This window comes from Myodes glareolus, chromosome 4, assembly GCF_982192425.1.
Source record: "Myodes glareolus chromosome 4, mMyoGla1.1, whole genome shotgun sequence".
NCBI classification, from domain to species: domain Eukaryota; kingdom Metazoa; phylum Chordata; class Mammalia; order Rodentia; family Cricetidae; genus Myodes; species Myodes glareolus.
The window spans coordinates 12,617,548-12,635,720 of NC_142029.1; the positions used below are offsets into that span (position 1 = coordinate 12,617,548).

Here is an 18,173-nt window from a genome sequence, read left to right on the forward strand (position 1 = left end):
AGCAACCAAGGTCTGCTTACTACTGTATGACATCAGTGCATGGTCTAGCGTCACCCCGGTTGTTCTCAGTGTTGCTGCTTGTCTCTAGAAGCACAGGTATACACTTCTGGTCCTCCATATTATAGTGTCCTGCAGGGTCAGAGCCGTGAGGGAATTCGGAAGCACTATATTAACTTCCCCCTTCTCTGTTGGGACTCAAGACATGAAGTTTCAGGGACTTGCTTCAGCCATGCAGCTATAGGGGGCAGAGAGTGCAGTCAGTCCTGTTCCATAAAGGTTGCTTTACTTGTCTATTCATTAGCATGACTGTGACAGAGCCAGGCAGACACCGGGAGAAATCTTCTGACTTTTCATCACTGTCTAAACTGCAGTGAATCCCACCTAGATGGAAAACCCTGAAAGTCTGGCCTGCACATGCATGTAAACGCATGTGCGCATGTGTGCATGCACACATACGCATGCACAAATGAAAGGAATCCAACTATTCAAGAATAAAAACTCAGCATAAAATTGGAAAGCTCACCACAGACCCTGTACTTTTCAGGGCCCTATCTGCCCACTAGCCTTAGACGTGTTTGGGACACACAGCACACAGCATCAGCCAGAGTTGAAACAGATGCCGTTAGTGGTTCTTGTGGTTGATGAAGGGTGAAGGAGAGTGGGTCTCAGAGGGCATGCACACACATGAGGGTTATCACCTGCCTCTGCTTGCCAAGTAACTCACTCCCTTCGTGCTTAGATCATCCGTCGATTTAATCATCTTTACAGGCAAAAAAAGAAGCCTGGGACTATTTCAAGGGGCGCTGTAACTGTGTTAGAGGACATAAAATGTCAAGAGGAAAAACGTGTTGATTTTCAAAATCAAAAATGTAGATAACACAGGGAAATTCATCATGAGATACTTGTTTGTCAACAGTTTTCTGGTGACCTCATCTGAATCCAGATACGAAAGCCATGTGCTGCTGGTGTAGTTTTAGATAGCGGAGAAGATGCCGGTAAAGGCAGCTGATGATTTTAGCTCAACAAGCTTGAACATAAGCTCCGAGTGCCCTTAGGGAGTGAGTGCCTCCCAGGTAGCCGCCTGTGCCGGCAGACTGGTCTGCAGCACACGTTCCCACATAGCTCAGACTTGAGGTCCTGCTCGGAACATCAAGCACACACTGGGTAATTAGCTTCGTGGCAACTGCAGCTTCATCAGCTGGTCAGTCAACATGTCGGCATTCTGGTCGCCTTCAGGCTAAAGTCTCCATGTGCTCTCAGGGTGCCTGGTTTCTGCTTTCTCTAATTAACTGCCTCCTAAGTGCTGTTCAAATGGCAGCTGCGTAGATCATTGCTAAAGTCCCAGGTGGCACCAGGGTAACACATCACACCAAGCTGAGAGATTTTCCTAAGAGGAGGGTGAAGGTACGCTACTTTCTCAACTAAGTTCATTTGGCTTCGAGGGCATTTAAATTGTCAGGTCGGGTCTCTCCTCTGTAAAACAGATAATGACCTATCATAATGCTCTGTGCCTCGCACTGTACATCGGTCCAGAGTGCACACTCTCTTCTATCTGTAAACTTGTCTTCCTCTTCCAGCTCTTGATGTCTTTGCCCTCTCCCTCCTGTTTTTCCTCGTGTTCTGAACAATCAAAAGATCCATGTCCCGGTCTAGAGGAGGCTCAGTGAGGAAAATGCTTGTGAGTGCCGGTACCTGATTTGTAGCCCCAGAAACCGCATTAAAAATCAATGCCGGACATGCTGCCATATGCCAGCAATCACGGCACTGTGGAAGCAGAGACAGGTAGATCCCGAGGATACTGTCCAGCCAGCTTCGTCTACTTTCTGTCTGAGAAAATGATGTGGCACCTGGAGAACGACGTACAGAGTTGTTCTCTGGCCTTCACATGCACCTGCATACGTGTGACCCACACTGCCACACACACAAAGAGCTGCAGATAGCCAGCTCCAACTCTGCCAGTTTGCCTGCGTCTCTCTGCTAGCTGCCTCTCCTCTCTTACATTACACCCACTCCTGATGCTCTCTCTGTTCCAGGGCAGAGCTCCAACAATGACCCCTGTTATGCATCCTTGGATTAAAAGTAGCTTGAAATCAGCTAGTATTTAAGCAAAACTTTCCCCCAGACAACACTGAGATGCTACAGGCCCTCTGGTCGCTGTCCATTTACCAATCTGCCTCGTGGCAAACTCAAGAAACTGTCCTTGCCCACCCGCCACCATGGCTGCTCTCTTTCTTCCCCTCTGGCCATTCTTTCTAGAAACCTTGTCCTCATACCCTCAGAGCCTCACTGAATCTGCTATGCTGCTAAAATTTCTCAAAGGCCTTCCTTTGCAGGGCCATAAACCTCGTTGATTTAAATTGTTGCTGGGATTAATTTGACCCCAGTGGCTTCCCTGCCTTCTCTGAATCATGTCCTTCCCTTAACTCCCATAATGCCTCTTTATCTAGGTTTCCTTCCTTGGTGGCTTTATCCCAAACACCATTGCCTGGCCTCATGAATCGTCTTTTCACATAAATTTGCAGTCTCCTGAGCTCTGTCTGCAGACAGTGTCTCCCTAGGGTCTGCTCACAGCATTTATGATTTCAGCTGGTCTCGTGACCCTGCTGGCCATCCATACGCTCATGGCTCCCCACTCACTACCCAACTTGGACCTTTCTCCCGAATGCCAAAATCATGTATCTCCTTACCAATACTTTGGCTCCCTTTGAATTCTGAATAAGCACCGCAGACCTCCGGTCTCCATGGTGACTGTATCTTCTCTGATGTCCTTCTTCTAGTAAAAGAGCATGCCTCCATTCACTCGGCTGCACCAATCAGAAATCTTAGAGTTACTCATTCATCTTCAACCCCCCAACAAACTCCTGAATCCACCTTCAAAATGTACCTGGAATCCAAGAGTACCTTACCACACCTGTCAGAATCTGCTCCTGGCCAGATACTTATTATAGGCTTATAAGCAGGTCTCCTTGTTTCAATCTTGCCCCTTAACCATCTGTTTCTCAACTACTCCCCCAGAGCATCCCCTTAACTAAAAGTCGGTCCTTGCCACTTTCTTGCTCTGAATCACAGCCCCTGCCATGACCAGCAAGGAAGCCTCAGCTGAAGCTGATTGTGCATCACTGTTCTTGCCACATCTTCATTGGTTGTCTCAGGGACATTGTTTTCTTGCTTGGGATCATCACTGCTGGTTTTCTTGTCACCCATAATGCTCTTCTGCTTATTGTTCAACTACCAATGACATCTTTTCTATATCACTCACTTACCCAGATCCTTCTTCACATCTCTGCTCAAATGTCACCTAGCAAATAAGCCTTCTTGTGACCTTCTAAAGCCTGTATCCTTTTTATTTCTCTTGGAACTTAAGTGCTCACCCACGTATGCTGTCATTTATTCCTGTCTTCCTCTACCTACTAGGCTTTAAACTGTAAGATCAGTTTCATTGTTGTTGAATATTTTCCCCGTTTTATCAGCAAAACTGAGTACTATGTCTGGCTCCTGGTAGCATCCAAATGGATGTTCATTATTGAGTTATTTAATGACTAAGGAAATGAACGGTCCCCTACTTGGAGGGTTTTTCTAATAAGTGAGACTGGAGATGTAACTCAGTGGTTGGCTGCTATGTACAAGGTCCAGCATTTGACCCCAATTACTAAATGAATACATACATGAATAAAGTTTCAAAAATGTTAAAAACTGAGGTCTGACTCATTTCCAGCACATGAGATGGTACTTAGGAATATCTGTGGAAGCAAATTTGTGGTTCAACAATGAAGAGCACTTGCTTCTCTTCCAGAGGATCTGAGTTCACTTCTCAGTCCCCATGCCAGGCTGGTCGTGGTTGCCTGTGATTCCATCTTCAGGGGGTCCTGTACCTTCTGTGGCCTCTGGGAGCACCTTCACCTAGGTGGAGTACATTCCCACAGACACATAAGATAATTTTAGAGTTCTTCTTTGGAAAGGAATACTTTTTAAATAGAACGGTACCTTGGTGGTTGTGCATAGAAGTTGACCATTTTGTGACTTGTGTGCTTATCAAATTCTACTTGAATTTCCTCATTTTAATTCTTCCTCTCTGGTCTCTGCTGCATTAGTGAATGTTTGAGGAAAGCACCTGTTTGAGCTTGCAGCTGGGATCCTATTTAATTGGTGGGCGTGTCTTCCAAGCAGCCCGCCTCAGTAAGACATGTCCCATTGGCTTCCAACAAAATCTCTGGCTCTAGAAGCCAGCAGACTTCCTCACCTGACACAGTGTCAAGCCACACACATGAGGGCAAGGAAGGGAAGCGTTGAGGGTTCCCTGCCATCACGTGTAAACTTCTGGAGATCACAGACCTGCTTCCCCATTCCAAAGCCCTTTACATACTCACTGACCAGCCGAAGTCCCATGTTCCTGAGACCTGGAGTAACTGCATTTCACTCCATCCAACACCTGGAGACTCCTGACCAAGAAAGCAAAGAACATAAGTTCAGTAGAAGGCTGGTTTAACATTGAACCTGAAAGCATTTGGCAGACTTACAAAGGAGCCACAGAGTCCTACCTTAAAACTGGCTCAGAGCTCTTCCCCCATAATTTCCTACCCCCACCCTTCTTCTCTCTCATGAATTCTCTTTGTTCCCCAACAGTCTTGCTTCTACTCTCAGGTCATACATACATACATACATACATACATATATGATTTTATGCATCTATATAAAATCTAAGAACTCCAACTGATAGAAAGCATGTTATTTATCTTTCTGAGACTGGATTAATTTACTTAATGTGATTATTTCAAGTTACATCACTTCCTGCAAACAACATTACTTTCTTAATGCTAAGAAGAATCCCATTGTGTATACCACACATTTATCATCCATTCCTCTGGTGCCATATATCTAGGATAAACAAACAAATAATGACATTAACTGTTGTGAATGTCATCAACCTACAACACATACCTTTATGAAATGTCCTTATGTGACAGTACAGTGTTCATTAAATACATACAGTCAGCTTTTGAAAAGTGTGTGTGTGTGTGTGTGTGTGTGTGCATGCACACGTGTTTACCACAGTACATATGTGGAGGTCACAGTACAACTTGTGAGAGTCCGTTCTCTTTCCATCACGTGGGTCCAAGAAACAGAACTCAGGTCCTCAGGTTTGATGACTAGTGTGTCCTATGTGGTAATCCATCTCATTAGCCTATATTAAAATAAATAAAAGCTCAAGGGCCTGGATGGCTCACATATGAACTCTCAGCAAGAGGCTGAGGAAAGAGGGTAACCTGCAAGTTTGAGGTCAGTTGTTTGGTCTGTATAGCAAGTTCTAAAACAACCTAAGCTGTGATGTGAGATCTTGTCTCATCTCTGTCCCTAAAGCTGGCAGAATCCTTAACTTAAGAAGATTCATAGAGTAGAAAATAGGTCTACTTTTAAGGTAAAACTTGGCACCCTAGTCTTCTGAGGTCAAGACAGAGGTGGGGATGGAAGGGGCAGGCTTGGCATTGCCCCGTGAGCTCACCTTACATGTCCTCAGGGAGCCTGGTCCCACTGTGTAGAGACTCCAGTAAGCACAGGACTTACCGTCATGCATGGCTTCAGCAGCTGCACAGGTGTGGTTCTGGGCAATAGGGAGAATGGCCACGGGTAAATGCTTACCAAAGGAGGCCACCTCAAATGTGCAGTGACCCCTGAAAGCCATCCAACTAGTACAATGTTCATTCCTTGTATCTGGATTGAGGGAAGACAGAGCACCAAGGGCTGATAATGAAATGTATGAGAGATTTAGGGAGAGCCATGGTAACTTGCAGGGTAGCTGGTGCAGACTGTCACCAGGGCGGAGGTCCCAGGAGCCCAAGAGCAAGGATTGAGTTCTTTGTTTGGTTCATGCTTGGAACTGATCCTAAGTATTTACACAGTGCCAGACAAGTGTTCTGCCACTGAGCTATAGCCTCAGCCTTGCTTTCCACCATTTAACTTCTGAGATACAAAACTGTCAAAGCTGAATCAAACTCACCCTGCAAATCAGGCAGGCTTTGGGTTTGTGATCCCTGGCTGCAGCCACCTGAGTAGCTAGAGATCTAGGGCTGCAGTTTCACACTCAGCTGGAGCGCACCTTTATGCCTAAGAAAAAGGAAAAGGTCCCGAAAGGGTGTTAAGCATGGGATGCATGTGTTCACATGTGTGCTTCCAAACGATTCCTCCAGCATTCAGCATGGATTGGATTAGGAATGCAGAATGAACTCAAGTCCAGAACTCATCTAAATCCACTTGGTGTCTTGCCATAACTCCCAAAGGCAAAAGGGGATGATCCGGTTTACTGAGGCTAAACACCAGGGCAAGGCCACATGAGCTAAACAGCTACACAGAAATCCTGAGTCATACACATACACCTCATACATAAACCGTTTACCTCATACTCCCCACACCACATATACACAGACACATACATATGTGCCACACACATATACATACATAGCTCACAATAGCACACATGCACATATATACAATGGTATATATGCATGTACATATACACATACACATACACTACACACATGCAGAAGCATATACCACACATACACACATACACCACATGAGCATACAGGAATGCCTTACACACACACACATACAATGTCTACATATTTTAGATAGAGCAGATACATGCAGATTAGAAAGCTTCTGGTTTGTGTCCTGGAGACCAATAAGCCAGATTAATGTCAAGTCAGAGGGAGACATCACTCGTATACTATGTTGTCCATAGAGAAAAATAGCTATGGTCATAAGACATAAGACCTGGTCACGAGAAGGAGAAGACAATATTACACACAGCCTTGACACCCAGGAGTGCCTACCTCACTACCGACTATGCAAACTCAAAAGACAGAAGTCAAAAGCCCAGTATCCTGGGACTTTAGACAGCACATGGTGAGACCTAAAGAAACAAGGGCAAGGAGATGGCAGATCGGAGCAGACGGAGCTTCTTTCTGCTCATTGGCATATGGGGCCCAGGGTGAACCACTGAGTCCCATGTCTGCTAGCCGCTGACCTTGGACCACCCACACGGGGGCCTGGCAGAACCTCCCGGGCTAAGATATCCAGGGGTCAGTGCAGGGCAGTGCTGGCTGCACCTGCCGCAGGAGTCGCGGGACTGGTCGTAAGAGCGGTTGTCCTGTCATTGCATTGCAGCTCCAGAAACTAAAACGGTCACTCTCTTTCAAGACCAAGAGCTTGCGGAGCAAAAGTGCTGACAACTTCTTCCCAAGAACCAACAGTGATGTGAAATTGCAAGCAGATTTGCTAGCCAAGGCCAGCATGGGCCCCAGCCCAGGCCCCAACCCAATGCCCATCCCCGGAAGCCCTGCATCTATGCCCGCCAGGGCTGGCCTGCACCCCGGCAGCAACAACAAGGTCCACGCCTTTCAGGAGCATGTCTTTAAGAAGCCCACCTTCTGTGATGTCTGCAACCACATGATCGTGGGTAAGACCCCTTACAGGTGTACTACCCGTGGGAAGCTGAAGGAGAGCTGGCCCCCGAGGTTCAGAGACCCACAGACCAACTCTGAGCTTCAGAGAGTTAGACGCAAGAGGGTCCATGTTGGGAGTGGCATGAGGAAGAGGACTTCTGAAAAGCATAGGGAAGCAGGGCCAGGTGGAGGGGAAAGGTGTTTGGGATGCAGTTGCAACCAAGCCAACAGCTGGCATCCTCCACCAGGAGGCTAGTGTCTGTTACATCTTTTCTGTACGTGGCCTGTGTGTGCCTGCCTGAGCCTGAATATGCCAGGTGGGCAGAGAAGACGGAAATGTTTGTGTCTGGCATCACCGGAACTGGACACCTACGTGAGAGCCAGTGTGGCCAGGAAGGTAGAATGCTTTGTGAGTCCCTCGCCTTTGACAAGGTCTAGTTACGGTGTGTGTCAGTGTAAAAGAATAAGGGAGAGTTCATTCTAGAGCCAAAAATTAGTCCTGGAAACACAAATTCAGATTATCCCAAATACCATGCTTCAATGCTTCATGAAGTTTTATGATAAAAGAAGAGTGAAAGTTATAAATCAAGGAATTTAAAAAAAAAAACATACGGATGGGAGTGTCAGGTAGCCATGTTACAGAAAAGCAAGGAGGTTTCAGCCATCGACCTCAGATGTGATCCATGATGTGCTCAGCCTTTGGGTTAGTGGAAGGTTAAGGTCATCGTATATTCCAGAAGTTATTTACCTCCAAGTCTCACAAGGCTGTTTGGTCTAAGATGGAGGTGGGCTAATCAGTGACCTTGGAAATAAAGATAACCCCAAATCAGTTCTCATTTGAATGCTTCAGATCAGACAAAGCCCAACTGACCGAGACACCACTAGGGATTGAGTTGCATCTTTCCTTGTTCTTGTCCCTCACTCTTTCCCGAAGCTACAGGCCCAGCCCGCAGTGTCATCCTCCTGCCTAGGTAAAGAGGTGGAACACAAGGCATCTTGAGTTCGTGAGCTGGAGGTGGCCCACGGCAACTTCCGCTGAATTCCTTCGGTTGGGTAAACTGAATGAGAAATCTCACAGTCGGGAGGGTAGAAAAATGCCATTCGCTGTTTCCAGCCACCTGCAAATGGGTACAGATGAAGTCGTGGAGAACAGGGTCAGCCACCGGACCCGATGCTTAGGTCGCCTTTGGGTTTCTCAACCTCTCTGCTGGTCGATGCAGCTCCTCCTTGGATCTCCCACCCACTCACGTCTCTATTTGACCGTGAAGTGTGGCACCTGCTGCCAGTGCGGGAGACTGAGGGGGTCCCTTCGTGTTCCTTGCTCGAAGTATTGAGGCAGCCTGCCTCCCGCCTGGCTTCCTGAATACCTCCTTTTATCCATGCCTCTCTTCCAGCTGCCACCAGGCCTTTTCAGCGTTCTGCTATTCATAACCCTGAAGGAGGAGGTGATGAAGGCCTATTTTAGACCTCATTGTGATGCATGTGAAAAGACAGGGAGCATGTGTTTTTAAGAATGAGTAATGGAAATGCATTCACCTCTGAGGAATGTCACAGCCGTCACCCGACGGGGTTTCTCAGGACACCTCAAGTGCAGCAACAACTTTATTATAAGGCCCCATACTAAAGAAGGTTATACTGTGCTTTTATCTGAATTAAGTGTATATTGTAGCTGCCTTTTTAAAAAACAAAACAAAACTCTGTGTGCATGTTGTTGGGAGGGGGCATGGCTGTGCACATGCCTGCCTGTGCTCACAGAGGCCAGAGCTGGGATTCCGAGTGCTGTGAGCCTCCTGCTGCAGGTCCTGGGAATGGAGCTTAGGTCCTCTAAAAGAACAGCAAGTGTTTCTCACTGTTGGGCCATCTCTGCAGTCCCATGTATCTGCCTTTTAAATTATTATCTTTTTTTAATTTAGAAGACAGAGTCTCATGCACCCCAAACTGGCCTAATTATCTCTAAGTAGGACAATCTTGAACTTCTAATCATCCTGCCTGCCATCCCCCCAAGAACTGGGATTACCTTTGTGTGCCGCCATGCCTTGTTTTATAAGGATCAAACGCAGGTCTTCATGAATGCTGAGAAAGTACCCTAGGTGCCTCTCACTGAACCTGGAGCCCACCCTTTCTGCTAGGCTGGCTGGCCACGGAGCCCCAGAAATCTACGTCTTATTCTAACCCCCTCCAGCGCTGGGGTTGCGTGTGTATTACACTATATACACATGCATATATATACATGTATGCATGTATATGTGTGTATATATATATGTATATATATGCCACCACTCTTCCTGGATTTTATATGGGATCCAGACTCAGGTCATCCTGTTTACTAAACAAGCACTTTACCTCCTTAACCGTGGTTCTCAACCTGTGGGTTGCAACCCCTTTGACACCCGATGACCTTTTCACAGGTTCATTGAGACCATCAGGAAGCACAGATATTTACATTATGATTCATAACAGTAGCACAGTTGTACTTATGAAGTAGCAATGAAAATAATTTTATGATTGGGGGTCCCCACAATATGAAGAACTATATTAAAGGGTCGCAGCATTAGGAAGGTTGAGAAACAACTGCCCTAAGTCATCCCCCCCCCACCCCGGCCCTACCACTTTCCTATCTTTAAAAACAATAAGAAAAAGAGAAATATAGTCAGTGAGCTGAGCTGAGCTTTTCAAGGATTTCACAAAGCACTCTCGCGCCTTCACTGAGGAGAGCAGGAAGAGAGGCCTGGAAGATATGAGGCCGGACGGAAGTGGCACGAGAGGGCTTCCTTGAAAGGAAGAGGAGTATGACGCTCGGGGTTTCTGAGACAGAAGTGCACTCATGACTGGTTTTGTGAGACCGCATTTGTGCGCCTGTTTGTCCTTAAAACTGTAAAGGTCACGGCAACCAGGGGAACACTAACCAGTAAAGGCCACCATAGCTAACCCTCTGCTTCAAGTTCCTTCGCCTCAGACTTGATGTCCGAGGCACTCCCTGCTGAGCTGGCTCCACACCCCAGCAGTTAAGCAGTTGTGTCCTCTGGCCAGTTCTACCCATGCCTCTAGAACCAGCTACTCTTTATTCTCGCCTATGAGGTAGGGGTGCTATGGATGATTTTTTAAAAATATCTTAGTGTAATATTTTAATTTATTCTTTGAGAATTTCATAATCCATACAATATATTTCATTCATACTCACCCCTTCTCCCCCTCCAGCTCCTTCCAGATCCTCACACTCTCCCTCCCAATTTTACATACTTTTATCAAAACCCTGGCTGTGTCTAATTAGAGCTGGTCATATATACACATGTGACCATCCACTGGATCATGACAACCTACTAGGTACTGTACCACTAAAGAAAATGAATATTCTCTCTCTCTCTCTCTCTCTCTCTCTCTCTCTCTCTCTCTCTCTCTAAGCAACCATCAACTGTCAGCCACTTCTCAGCTAGGAGTGGAAGCTCGTGTGCCCCACCCCATCCATTCATCTTTGATAGTAGCTCATATGATTCATCCCCATCCATTGTCTTTTGTAGGAAGCTCACATGCCCCACCCCCATCCATCCATCTTTGGTAGGAGCTCATGTGCCCCACCCGCATCCATCCATCTTTGGCAGGGTCCTGTGCAAGAGACCTAAGGCTGCTTGTGAGTGCAATTGTCTGGGAGACACTGTTTCTCCCCAGTCTCCCCATTCTCTAGCTCTTCCAATCCCTCTGCCTTCTCTTCCTCAGTGTTCCCTGAGATGGGGGTGGGGGTAAAGAGTGTGATATGGTCTCACCTCTTTAGACTGGCTCCTCCTACAATAATTGGTCACCTATGATAGACAAGCCAACGATAGACAAGCCAACCTTTCACAGAAATGGGAGAGAAGCAAGCAGCCATATGTGCCTGTGGACTCCGAAGATAAATGTCCTGCCTCTGGGAAGCAGGGTTCAAGACTAAGTCTTAGATGGAGAGAATTATGAACTGACTGAGGTTCTTGGTCATAAAAACACCCCTTTTCCTCCAAGTAGATCCTCTCCTGAACTCCTTAAGGTTTGCCAAGGAGAGTGAGGGTCAGCGGACCATTTTTGTGTATATCACCTAAATGGATTCCACTTCCGGCATTCTGCCTTGGTAGTGACTTGGGCATTAGGTGTGACTCACTCAAGGGAGCATTGAACCAGTGTAACAGTGCAATAGGTCAGCGTGTGCTTTTAAGTAGTGTGTGTATGTGACTGTGTGTATGCTCACCTGTGTGAGTGTGCTTGTGGAGGTGAGGTCAATGTTGGTCATCTTTATTCTCCACTTTACTTACTTTTAGATAGAGTCTGGCATTAAACCTGGCACTTGACAATTTGCCTTGACTTGGTAGCCAGCAAGCTCCAGCATCCTCCTGTTTCTATGTTCCCAGTGCTGAGCTTGTACCACTATGCCCAGCTTTTTCGTGGATGTGAAACATGTGTACTTAATGTGACTAATTCCAAGCATGGGTCTGTTCTGTCAATTAAGGAGATTTTTTTCCTACAAGTTCCAATTTTTTGTTTATTGCTGGATGCCCTGTTACTAAGACTATTTTAAATGAGTTTTAATGATTTAGCTATAGTCTGCTTAGAAGACATGGCGTATTAAACGAACTCATTTTATGAACAGATCGTTAGAAAAATTGTTGGATTTTCTTGCTTAAAATTTCAAGGCTCCTTATACAGTCACTGTAGAAAGAATCAATGGCTCTAATAACTCCCAAATTTTCCACAAGAGAAAATATTAATAGTGTTACCTGAAGTAAGGATTATTATGAAAGTTAGTTGTAGGGGGCACCCTTGAGGGGAGCCCCAAAGAAACAGAAAAGATAAGAGAGCCTATGCGAGACATGGTCTCTGACCCAGTCTGTGTCAGACACAACCAACTAAAGAGCCCCACCAGAGACAAGGGACTTCCCTGTACACAGCCTATCACCAGGTCACTGGCCATGGCTGCCCTGGGAGCAAGGAGAGGTGTGGCATCCAGAAAATAAGGATCCAATTTGGTTAGGACTAGTTTATCTTACAGAAAAAGAGAAAACGAGAGAAGTCAGTGATCATGGCACCAGCTGAAATGAGAAGGAGGAGGAGGCCACCAACAGGACCCACCTGCTCCTCAGCACTCGCCAGCAGGGCAGCATCCTGTGTTGAGCGTTCACTTACAATGCAGGAAGCCCCTGATGGTGAAACACCCATCGTGCTTAGACTCAATCATTGGATCTTAGGAAACACCACCACACACCCAGCTAGACCTTTCTGCTGAGCTCTTTCTGAACATTAGCTTAACTGTTCCATTACCTGCTCCACATGCACCTCACTGTTGTAGATATTAACCCAATCTTCAATAGAAAACTACATATACATATAAACATAAAATGTAAAATCAAAACTCAATGCATGTGCACTGAACAAGTTGTGTTTTGTGTGTGTGTGTGTGGTGGGTGGGTGGGGGTGAGAATGGCCAAACAGAGATTGAAGGGAATATCTAAAGTCAAATATAAAGTCTGTGTGTTCTCAGAGTGGACGGAACCTCAGGGGCACCTGTGGTCATTTACGTAACAATTCTTTTAGGGCTATACTTCCTGGAAATATATCGAATAGAAGCCTCCTTGAGCACCACCATGCCCCCCAAATGCCATCCCTTTAAATGTGTAAAATCCTTGACCCACTACATAATGAGAACACAGGGCGAAAGGTGGTAGCAATGCTGACCTCCGGACATTTGTCCCTGTTCTGTGCCAGACAGCCTGTTCTCCGGAGAAAGTTCTGGATACTGTTTTCTCATCTTTTTCAGCATTCCAGCATTTGATATCTGCACTCTCCTTCCTTCCTGCTCTGCCCCACCATCTAGCCAATCCAAAATCTATTGAGATCTAAGGAAAATGTGTCTGCCAGTTCTGTGGCAAACACTTGTTAGCTCTGAAATTCCATGTCACTTCTCACAGCCTAGAGTCTGGTAAGTTCCTGGAAGACACAATCGGTTCTGATAACATGCAGTACCCAGGTCCGGGTGTCCTATCTGACGGGACTGTTTGTCTCTGCTATCCACCACTTCACTGCTTCACTAACTTTAGAGGATACAACGGCAATGCAAGACTCTGTCCATCAGAGGTGGATTTCCTCCCATTGTTTTCCCATCTAGTCCCTTCTAAGAGAATCCTGTTGCTGCTGGACTTAGAATGTTAAGTGAAAGAAAGTAGAACGAGGGCTGGAAAGATAGTTCCACCGTTAAGTACTTCCCTTCCAAGCATTAGGACCTGAGTTCAGTCCCAAGGACCCATGAACAAAAGCCAGATGTGGGTATGTGCTTTTAGTCTCAGTGTTAGAGAGGTGGAGACAGGAGGATTCTTGGGATCTCTTGGTCAGATCACCCAGAGTACTTGGACATTAGCGAGAGATTCCGACTCAATTATTAGTTAATTAAATTTAAAAAAATAAATCTAAAGCTGACCTCTGACCTCCACATACAAGGTGGGGGAGGTGAATGAGGGGTGGAGACTCCCTGGCAATCACAGTAGGAGATTGCAGCTGTCACTAAGGACTCCCCCTTCTCACAGCCTTGCTTCCCTGAAGCCTGATGCTCCTTTGTCGCTAGTGAATACCTTTCAGTGTGCCTCTCTGTCTGGCACACAACCACTTGGAGAACCTTTCAATCCCTGTAAAGGTAAATTCATTAAAAAGTTATTAAGATTTAGATCTCAGGCCCAATGCTCTTACTGTTTCTCTCAGAGTGTTTTAGAATGTATGTGGCTGAGACATGGAAAGACAACTTCTTTGCTGTCTAATCCACATCTACCCCTGCTGGAACAGTACTGCTTAGTCCCTGTCAGCTAAAAGAAGAAAGCATGAAATACTTTGAAGGCTGTGTCTCCTATTATTTTTCTGATATTTTATCTGCTGCCAACAAGTATGGATTTAAAATGCCTCTCTGATTATGTCAGAGGCTGAGAACATGGCTTGGTTGATAAAGTGTATGTCATGCAAGTATGAGGACCTGTGTTCCAATTCCCAGCACTTATGTAAAAGGCTTGGCACAGCTGCATGTACCTGTAACCCCAGTGCTGGGGAGGGACAGACAGGATGCTCCCAGGGCTTACTGGCCAACTATCCTTTTAGAGCTGATGAGCTCCAGGTTCAGAGGGACAGTACCTCAAAAAGCCAAGTGCAGAGAAATAGAAGATGACACCAAAATCAACACACACACACACGCACTCACACACTCATGCATGCAATGCACACACACACGCACACACACACACACATGCACGCATACACTCACATGCAAACACACACATACATGCACACATGCTCACACATGCACATACACACTCACACTCACACATGTCACTTGTTCCAGAAGGAGTAGATATGGATTAGACAGCAAAGAAGTTGTCTTTCCATATCTCAGGCATGGAAATATTGGCTATGACCAAACAGTGTTTGTGGGATCATGTAGGTTTTCATGTCATCATTTTGAAGAGGCAAAATCCTTTGGCCCCCTGCGTGAGGAAAACCAGTATAAGAGGAAGTCAGGAGGGACTAGCTATTAGTGTCTCCTGCTCTGCCACAGATAATGCGTTTCCCGTGGAAAGTTCTAGATACTATTTTCTGTCCAATCGCAAGTCTGTTGAGGGCTAACTAAAACCTATCTGCCGGTTCTTGGAGATCACTTATTTTCTCTGAATTGCCATGCCATTTCTCTGATAGCCTAGACTTTGATAAACTCCTTGAAAATATTTTCAAGTCTAATATGTGTGCCTCTCATTACAGCAACTGCAAGGCAATCACCCGACACACAACATTAAAACCATAGCAGTGAGTGGGGCTTGGAGATGTAGCTCCGTTGGCAGAATGCTCACTGGCTATGCATAGCATCCTGAGCTGGATCCCCAGCACGGTATAAAATAAACATGATAGCGTACGCCCATAATTCTAACACTTGGGAGGTGGAAGCAGGAAATTCCAGGTTGTTCTCAGCTGTACATGGAGTTCAAGACCAGCCAGGACTACCTTAAACTCTACAGTAAAAGAAAGGTAAAAGTGAATAGGGAAAAACAGTTTCCAAACAAACAACAGAAAACCAGGTTTCGCACAAAAATATAGGAATATCCATGGGCTATGAGACGCCAGCCAGCCAGAAAACTGGCAGCAGGGCCTGGCTGCCTCGTCTTTCATCTCTCCTCTGTTACATCTTTTAGTACAAATGTTCACAGTGCACAAAGGTCCTCACAGGGAAACCCTTGCTGTGAGTCGAAACCACGCCTAAGAAAGCTGCCTTACTGTCCTGTCTAACAGTGCATGATGGGTTCGGTCCCTGCTCTGTCTTGTCCACTTTTTAATGTGTGCTCACTGGGCTTCACTTTCAACCTTTTGTCATGTTGTTACGGTTCTTTGATAATTTCATATGTGTATATAATCGTTCTTACTGCTCTCACTGTCTGCCTTATCTGATGTCCCTGCCACCCCGTCACCAACATCCCCCACCAGCTCCAGACCTTTAGTCATGGTCATGTTCTTCTGTTTTGCTTTGTGACCCACTGAGTTTAACCAGAGCTGCCAGGGCGTGGAAGTATCCAATAGAGCTTGGTGGACCACTCCAGGCTCTGCTGTGTGCTCTTTTGAAAGCAGACACGATGGAATTTTGTAAGGATTTTTGACTGAACTTTTCTTTTATTCTTAAATTGGATTTCTATCTCTTGTGAAGAATTTGGCTTTCCTGGGTCAGTATGATAGCTCCAGAGCAAGAATCACTTGCCACAAAGCCTGGTACCCTGAGTTTGAACTTCAAGACTCCCATGGTATTAAGAGAGAACCAATTTCAGAAAGCTTTCCTCCAACATCTACACACACACACACACACACACACACACACACATGCATGCACATACACATACCATGCACACACATGTACGCAATAGATAGGTGGATCTGAAATTAAATAATTAATTAATTGAAAGTAATGAAATATCTGGCTCTCCTACCTTATGTGCCTCTTATTCCCCCACCCCATGTGCGTGTGTTCACACATGTGTACAAGTCCCATATTTAGCTTAAGAGTTCCTTTCTTTTAATGACCTCCTGTGTTTCAAAATATATGAATGTTCTTCTACTAATAACTATACCCATTCCTTATTGTACTTTTCTCAAGTATAAATATACTTAGCATTTTGATTAAAAGTAAATGTGGTATTATCCCAGGTGAAGTTACCAAACTCTTAATACTAATTTTACACCTACCAACAGTGTTTTCCAGTGGTGTTTGCTTGTTTTTCCAAGACAGGGCTTCTCTTTAGCTTTGGAGCTTATCCTGGAACTCACTCTGTAGACCAGGCTGGCCTCGAACTCACAGAGATCCGCCTGCCTCTGCCTCCGGAGTGCTGGGGTTAAAGGCGTGCGCCACCACCGCCCGGCTTGTTGTTGTTTTCTGGGGGGTTAGGGAGTGAACCCAGGACCTTCTGTATGCTCAAGAGTTCCAACACTGAGTTACAGCTGCAAACCCATGTCTTTGTTAACTGCAATGTTCTACAATCCCTGCCCTGCCTGAGAATGAGCTTGCAGTGTGTATACACTTCCTAACGTCACATTTTATACATTCAAACTCTTAAGCATTTCTAGTTTTAAATTGTTTCTCAATTCACCACCTCTTCTATTATCCTTAAAATTTTGTTTCACAATTGTTAATGTGAATGTAAAAGGCTACATTTGGAGTAATGTTTCAAAAAGGAAGCGAGAAACCAAATCCATGTGGAAGTCAATGTGAAGAGCCCCACATGCCTAGCTCAGAAATAAATGCTTGATGGATAGAACATATCCATGCAGGGTTCACTTAACGTCTGTCCCTCGTGTGTTCTTCCCCTGTTTCTCTGCTGCTCTTCCAGATCTGCTAACATGCTCTCTCCCCATATGGTAGTCTAGATAAAAAATCTGAAAGCTTGGAGTTTGTTGCTTTATGTAATTCAGTCAGTCCCGAGCTCCTTTGCTTCTAATAAAGATTTTGATTATGAAGTTTTATTTATTTACTTGTTTGTTTGGGGTTTTTGTTTTGTTTTGTTTCCCCAGATTCTGCTCCAGATTGTTGATAAATTTTGCCTCTGGCTTTTTTACTGTGATGTCTGGCTTTCCTGTGTTATCAACCACAAGCAGACCCAGACACTGTTTGTTGCTGGTTTTGACCCATTTAATGGCCTTTGACTATGGCATAGTAGAAAGACAGGAAGGAGCTCATCTTTATAACTTGGTCACTGAGAATCAGCAAGTGACTCATGTGACAACATGTCACCCCAGAGAGTGGAAGTTGGTGTGTCCAGCTCTCTACGGTGTTCCCAGCTACAGTTATGCGTGTCACTTGTCCGGTGTGAGCTGGTTGTGTGATTAGAAGAATGGACAAATGAACAACCAGTGAGGGACATTACTATCAGAATTAAGCTTGTCATTATTTCTGTGACGCACAGAGCAGTGTTCATAATCATGAAGCAGAACTGGGGTAATTGCAGTAGCCATTGTCTGAGCAGCCCTGCCTTCAAGTCTGGGGACAAACTATGCAATGGCTTTGTAAATCCAAGCAAGGAAAGTGTGAGGGAAAAAAATAGCAGTTAGGTAGTAACCAGGAGGGAGAAGATGCTTCACCATATGAAGACACAAACCTGAGAGCCTTCCTCCATATTAGACTCCAGGAAACAGAAAGATGTCAGCAGGACCTCAGTGGCCTCCCAAGATCACACCTATGCAGGTGACCAGATGTGGGTG

General features: G+C 45.5%; 1 protein-coding gene across 2 annotated transcripts in view; it reads left to right on the forward strand.

Moving 5' to 3' along the window:
* Stac (SH3 and cysteine rich domain) overlaps positions 1–18,173 on the forward strand; it is a 120,005-nt gene that overhangs the window by 43,591 nt on the left and 58,241 nt on the right. The window contains exon 2 of one of the 2 annotated variants that reach the window (XM_048424052.3): positions 7,165–7,456. The exons of the other annotated variant lie outside the window; for it this stretch is intronic. Within the exon in view, the coding sequence (XP_048280009.2) occupies positions 7,165–7,456 (292 nt within the window). The remainder of the gene's footprint in view (positions 1–7,164; positions 7,457–18,173) is intronic. 2 annotated transcript variants of the gene reach the window in all.